This window comes from Solanum pennellii, chromosome 1 (assembly GCF_001406875.1).
Source record: "Solanum pennellii chromosome 1, SPENNV200".
NCBI lineage: Eukaryota > Viridiplantae > Streptophyta > Magnoliopsida > Solanales > Solanaceae > Solanum > Solanum pennellii.
Genome location: NC_028637.1, coordinates 3208896 through 3216045, shown reverse-complemented (window position 1 = coordinate 3216045; position 7150 = coordinate 3208896). Strand labels below are relative to the sequence as shown.

Genomic DNA, 7150 nt, shown 5'->3' with positions numbered 1-7150 from the left:
GGGGGGGGGGGGGGGTATGCTACGAAGAAATATAACTAATACGTTAATCAATAACTATGTCTTAATTCTAAGTAAGTTGAGATCGGTTATATGAATACACTATATGTATCATAGGATTCATGATCATATTCAAACTATTTTTTTTGTTTTTCCTTTAACCTACACAACGGTGACCTTGAACCGGATGTGGATGTGACCAACGATAAAAGATAACTAAAACGTTAATCAATAACTACGTCTTCATTCTAAGTAAGTTGAGATCGGTAACTATATGAATACACTATATGTATGATTGGATTCATGATCATATTCAAACTATTTTTATGTTGACCTTCAACCTACACAACGGTGACCTTAAACCAGATGTGGATGTGAAACCCCCATCGGATTTGGTCAACTTAACTCGGATGCTTTGACTACATCTATAACCAAGAATACCGATTTCAAGATCCTCATCCGTACACGAGTCCAAGCAACAAAACTCATAACTGAGGTAAAACTTTACATCAGGCCAATCTCCTAGGGTTTTTTGCTTGTGATTATACGAGTGAAAACGCCTATCAACACCTACGAGTAGTTGTAAACATGAAAATACTACATGTACCTTGTGGAATTCCAAGGTGTCTCCTTTTGACTTCCGCACCTCGACCATATGAAGAGAAGGAGCAACTTGAAACACCTAAATTGAAGATCGAAACAACGTTCAGAATGAAACAACGAAACATTTCATAAGATCAACGCAGATGCACATTTAAATACCTCAGTGGAAACGTTAAGGTTCCCTTTTCTACCGGCTTTCAGATTTTGAAGCCTCATCTGCAGGGACACATCGAACATAAGAACAGTTAGTGTTTCATTTTCCGGTTATGATCACCATTACACATAGACGTTAAGCATCACTAGAGGAATTGACATTGCGATAGAATGCATAAGTGAACGTTAAACATCACTAGAGGAATTGACATTGCGATAAGTGAACTTCATCACCACCTTGTAGTTCTTTTTGTGAACGTCAAAACCGAGAGGCTTAGCAGCTTCTTCAATCTTACTGATTATCTCATTAGCCGGACATTTAGACGTGAACCTTGTCTCTCTCTTGAATCCCTGAGAACAAATAGAATCAACACATTTTGTGTCAAACATATTACGAAGACTAAAAATAATGTACGAGAGCATCGTTAATGTTTTCATACAAAGTGGAAAAACATAGACAATAATATGTTACCTGTTCGTCGAAGAGATTGCCAAGGTTAAGCCCTTGTGACATAGAAATCAACTCGAAAGCATTCATGGAAGTTGGCTTCTCTTCTCTTTTCTCCGTTACGTGATATTCCTGTTTGTAATGCCAAGAGAGGAGTAGCACGTGAGATAAGTTTCGTGTTGCAAACACTTCTTTCCTCTAAAATCGATAGATGAATTTATCGATATGCTCACTTCAGAGTCCCTGAAGACTGCTTCAACGTCATCCAGGTTTGCATCTTCTATTTCATCGAAAACAGGTGGTCTATAATCTTTCTTAAACCATTCATCCTCCAAAATTTCAGGCACGGTAATACGCTGCATATAACATATATATCATGAACAAGAAGAAAGTAGAAACTATCGATGTATAGTCACAATACATACTGTCGTAGGATTCGGATCCAAGATGCGAGTAATCAACTTGATAGCGCCAAAAGAGATCCAAGGTGGGCACGTAAATTCAGCAGCAGAGATCTGTATACCAGGATACACATTGTGAAACGTAGCCAAACACACAAAGATTTAACGATACCAAGCGATGAAGAAAAAATTACTCACTTTGTTATAGAGGTTCATAAGATTGGAGTCATCAAAAGGCAAGTAACCTGCAAGCAGTACAAAGAGTATGACTCCGCACGACCAGAGGTCTGCTGTTGCCCCATCGTATCCTCGATCATTCAGTACCTAATAACAAAGGAGTCCGATTTTTCAGTCCATGACTCAATCGATGCTTTCTTAACCTTTCAAAGATCTTGAGTAAAATTTCGGATCGACAGAGACTGGACACTACTGAGCATCTGATTTCAAACTACGAGTTCATTTTCAAGCTAACGGAAAGCCTATCTGCTAATTCTGTTTCCAGACAAACATAAACGGAAAGTTAAGTAAAAACCAGTTTGGTTATACCTCAGGTGCAACATAGTTCGGAGTTCCGCAAGTGGTATGCAGTAAGCCATCAGCCTGGAAAATACAACTAAATCAGAGGCGGAGCCAGAACTTTCGATAAAGGGGTTCAAAATCTGAAGAAATAGACACACGAAGTAGTCGAAGGGGGTTCAATATCTACTATATATACCTAAAAAATTATTTTTTAATCATATAAAAATAATATAATTTTCTGTCTAAGGGGGTTCGGAAAATAATCCTGTTTCTCCTGCATTACTAACTTGACGAGAAACGGTAAGTAGAGAAAATAGTTTACCCTGACTTGCTGGGATAGAGCACTCAATCCAAAATCAGAAACCTTAAGGTCACCCGAAGCATCCAACAGTAAATTTTCAGGCTGCGCGAAGAAGAAAAAATTCAATTTCTATGCACCGAAAACAATGTGAAACACATCATGTCAAAGAGGTTTTATACGATAACCAAAACATTGTTTACATTGTCAGTGTATAGACGTAACGGAAATAGAGACAGGAACGAGAAAGATAAGAAATTTTTACTTGTTAAGTGCTGCAACGTACAGCAACAACGCTCACCTTTAGATCTCGGTGATAGACTCCTCTACTATGGCAATAATCAACCGTATGAATAAGTTGCTGAAAATACTTCCTTGCCTCTTCTTCACGCATTCGTCCATGATTTACCTTTACGCCAATAAATCACGCGATAAACTTCAGTCAGAGTCAAAAATTATCACCGAAACTTATAAGCACAGAAGAGGTTTGAACTTACAATTTTATCGAATAACTCTCCACCTGTAACGAACTCCAAAACAATAAATATCTTCGTCTTGCTTCCCATAACCTGAGGGGGCAGATGAAAAAACCAGGACATGATTGAACAATATTAGAGTAAAATCGTACATCGACAAAAAATGTAAGACAACAGAGTTTCAGAACACAAGTAAAATCGTATTTCGACAAAAAAAGTGAGACAGCAGAGTTTCAGAACACAAGTAAAATCGTATTTCGACAAAAAAAGTGAGACAACAGAGTTTCAGAACACAAGTAAAATCGTATTTCGACAAAAAAAGTGAAACAACAGAGTTGCAGAACATAACTATGTGTAACAATATGCAACTCAAGAACTACATTCGACTTATCTCTTTGCTAGTTTGTTATGTCAAATGTCTCGATTGATCGTTCCAATATAAGTATGGTAAGAGAAACAAGATCAAGTCCAAAGCAACGCGTTGGTTATTAACTCAGATATACGATGGATACACGATTCTGTATTGCCCTAATAAGCATACATACCGATTACTAACACATAGAAGATGTCGAGAAAGGACAAACCTCGTATAACTGTACAACATGAGGATGTCTGATCAACTTCATTGTAGCTATTTCCCGCTTTATCTGTCAAATTTTGCGTATATCAAAAGCTAACACAGGAAGCTAAATAAACCATACAAGAGAACTAGACGTTCAACAAGGCAACAACATACTAATTATAATCGAAGGACAACATAAAAGGCGATAGATCACGAGTGCAGAGTGAATTATGAACTCGAAAAAAGTTACCTGTTCAGCCATTTTGTGCTTAAGGACCTTATCTTTATCGAGAATCTTGATCGCCACACTTTCTCCCGTCTCTGAATTCTTTGCAAACTTGACTTTCGCAAACGTACCCTCACCAATTGTCCTTCCAACTTCATATTTACCAACTCTACGCTTGATTTTGGTCCGATTCATTATCGATACACCAACGCGATTCTGTAGAGAAAGTAAAAAATGTTAGTTATAATTCACTCCTCACATCATTTCATACACAGAGATGATAGAACATTACTATATACACCCACAAATCACTCTACTAACTACTAGCGGCGGAGCCAGAATTTTCATTAAGAAGTTCTAAATACGAAACACGAAAAAGCCAATGAGGTTCAACACCTACTACATATACACAAATTACTCTGCTAACTACTAGCGGCGGAGCCAGGATTTTCACTAGGGAGTTCAAATTATGAAAATGTTAACTCACGAAAAAGCCGAATGAGGTTCAGCACCTACTACATATACACAAATTACTCTGCTAACTACTAGCGGCGGAGCCAGGATTTTCACTAGGGAGTTCAAATTACGAAAATGTTAACTCACGAAAAAGCCGAATGAGGTTCAGCACCTACTATATATACACAAATTACTCGACTAACAGTGTGAGAACCCCTCGATCCTACCTGGCTCCGCTCTGCTACAATCAAGAGTCTATCATATCCAATTCTTTAATTGATCTATTTCAAGATGAGAATCAAGATGACAACATCAGTTGATTAAATTAAGTCATAAATAATATACATTTTACTAAAAATAAAAAAAAATCCAAAGAAATTGAATGAAAAACAGAGAATTATTGGAACAATCAATTATCCAACCACCACTTTTAACTTTTTAGATTATAATCAACAACAGATAATTACATATCCAGCTAGATATAAAGCTACTTCACAACAAGGGTGGAGCCACAATACAGTTACGAGTTCGACAAAATTCAATAATTTTAGTTTTTAATCAACTGAGCTACTACGATTCCCTCGTTACTTTTAGCTACAACTCCTATATTTTTCTTTAAAAAATCATTTAATATGTATATACATAAAATATATCAAAAAACCCAATAAATAAAAAAAGAATTTTGATTTAGAATTCATAAACAAAAAATCCTGACTCCGCCTCTGCTTCGCAACACAAGAACCTCAACTATTTAGAATTTATAAACTAAAAATTCTAACTCCGCATCTGTTTCACAAATAGAATAACCACAACTTATAAGAGATCATAAACTAAAATCCTGACTTCGCCTCTGCTTTACAACAGAATATCTCAACTTTTCAGAGATAATTAATTGAAAATTCTGGCTTCGCCGCTGTTTCACAACTGGAACAAAGTTTTTAGAGAATATCCACACAAAAATGAATCAAATACAAGATCAATGAACAAAATATAATCCAATTTACCAAGATTCAAAATGAACTTTTTCTTGATAATTTTTTATCAAGAAAGTAGTATAATTTGAAATCCCACTAACTAAAAGAAGAAAAAAAAGACATAAAACTTTTTAAAAAGATTCCCCAAAACACAGAATTTTCATAAATCCAACAAAATTCAAAAGGGAAATAATAAAAAAAAATAACATACACTATGAGTTGAACAGAGCAAATTTGAGAGGAAAAAAAATTAGAGCAATTCAAAATCTTGAAATGGTTTTTTTCTTCTTTTTTTTTTTTGGAAGTGTAGTTTTGGTATCATAGCCACAAGTATATATAAATAAACTTTTTTATATAAATATATATAATAATTATTTATTATTCCTAATTTAGTGACCAAAAAAAAAAAATGATTACGTTGTATGGTTGTGCATACACGATAAGTATATAACAAAGAAAAAGAAAGACTCAATTATTTATTTACCCAAATAAAATATGTGGACACTCCTCACAATTGAAACATATCCAACAAAATTTACTGACGAGTTTATATTTCGCCTACAATTATATTATGATTAGAATTATAGTATAATTATGATTATATTATTTTTAATTATATTATTATTCTTATTATAATTTTTCCTTCGTTTTTAAGAAACTTATTTTTAAAAGAATATATTTTGATCAATTAAATTAAATATAAAAATAATTAAAAATATTTTTCTCCATACCAAACACACTCCTAATATATTTATATTTTAATTTTCTATAGTTTAGCAAAAACACATTATTAACTATATAAACGAATTACGGGATATATATATATATATATATATATATATATAATTATTTTGTATGTATATATAATAAATATTGAATTCCATAATTACAATAATACTTTCATATAAAATAGGATGAAAAAAGTGACATAAAAAATAGGAGGCGTGAGGATATAAAAAGAATGAGAAAATTCATAAGTACCCCTGCAAACACATATCCGAAATCTTAGAGACGCATTCATACTATACTAAGGTCTTATTACCTCCTGAACTTATTTTATAAATAATTTTCTATTTCTTTTCGATCTACGTAGCACTATCATCTGGGTCCAGCGCGTGCTGACATTTTTTTCAAGCTACCTAGTTGATAGCGTCACTAGGCTGATTAGGCGTAGAAAATTATTTATAAAATAAATTTAGAGGGTAATAGAACCTTAGTATAGTATAAGTGTTTATATGAGATTTTAAACATAGATTAGAAATACTTATACATTTTATTTTATTTTTTATTATTAAATATGTTAACGATGTAATAAAGCTAGATTATGATATATATATATACCAATAAAATTACTTTTTTATGTATATATAATAAATATTTGTAATTATAATAATACCTTCGTATAAAATAGGATGAAAAAAAGTGACATATATATAAAAAAAAAATAGGTGGTGTGAGGATATTTAAAAAAATCTAAAATAATTTTTTATTTTTTATTTTTTTAAAAGGGAGAATCTAGTCCACGTGGTATTATTGGAGGTGTGGGGTCAAAATGGTCATGTGAGGAGGAAAAATTAGGCAGTGCATGCATGTGAATTGTAATGACAGCAAATTTTTTTTTATCTTTTTCCTATTTTGTCCTTATTATGTATGTACCGTGTTTATGTACTTGTCCACATCTACATTTATTTTTGGATCACTATCTTATTATTATTATTATTATTATTATTATTATTATTATTATTTTACTACATCATAGGTTTTAAAAAAAAAAAGAATATTTTGGATTTGAACTTTGAGTTGAGATTCATTATTCTATTTTTTTCATTAAATTTACTGACTTAAGAATTTATTACTTCCGTTCGTTTCAATTTGTGTGATTCTTCGAATACAGGATTTCTAGATAATATATAAATGTATTATTATAAAAAAATTGATGTAAAACATAAATTTAATCGGTATAATATATAGATTCTTAATACTGAAAAATGTTAAAGTTTTTATATTATAGGTTTGAAATTAATTGTTATATATATA

At 32.5% G+C, this 7150-nt stretch overlaps 1 protein-coding gene across 1 annotated transcript in view; it reads right to left on the bottom strand.

Moving 5' to 3' along the window:
• LOC107007745 (CBL-interacting serine/threonine-protein kinase 3-like) overlaps nucleotides 1–5477 on the bottom strand; it is a 6367-nt gene extending 890 nt beyond the window's left edge. Inside the window, exons 1-14 of the mRNA XM_015206503.2 lie at nucleotides 5325–5477; nucleotides 3708–3899; nucleotides 3480–3542; nucleotides 2917–2988; nucleotides 2721–2828; nucleotides 2444–2524; nucleotides 2149–2202; nucleotides 1801–1926; nucleotides 1627–1716; nucleotides 1435–1557; nucleotides 1226–1333; nucleotides 991–1104; nucleotides 760–816; nucleotides 605–679 (exon numbers count right to left, since the gene is read on the bottom strand). Coding sequence (XP_015061989.1) covers nucleotides 605–679; nucleotides 760–816; nucleotides 991–1104; nucleotides 1226–1333; nucleotides 1435–1557; nucleotides 1627–1716; nucleotides 1801–1926; nucleotides 2149–2202; nucleotides 2444–2524; nucleotides 2721–2828; nucleotides 2917–2988; nucleotides 3480–3542; nucleotides 3708–3878 — 1242 coding nt within the window. The 5' untranslated portion in view covers nucleotides 3879–3899; nucleotides 5325–5477. The remainder of the gene's footprint in view (nucleotides 1–604; nucleotides 680–759; nucleotides 817–990; nucleotides 1105–1225; nucleotides 1334–1434; nucleotides 1558–1626; nucleotides 1717–1800; nucleotides 1927–2148; nucleotides 2203–2443; nucleotides 2525–2720; nucleotides 2829–2916; nucleotides 2989–3479; nucleotides 3543–3707; nucleotides 3900–5324) is intronic.
• Nucleotides 5478–7150: the final 1673 nt, after the last annotated feature.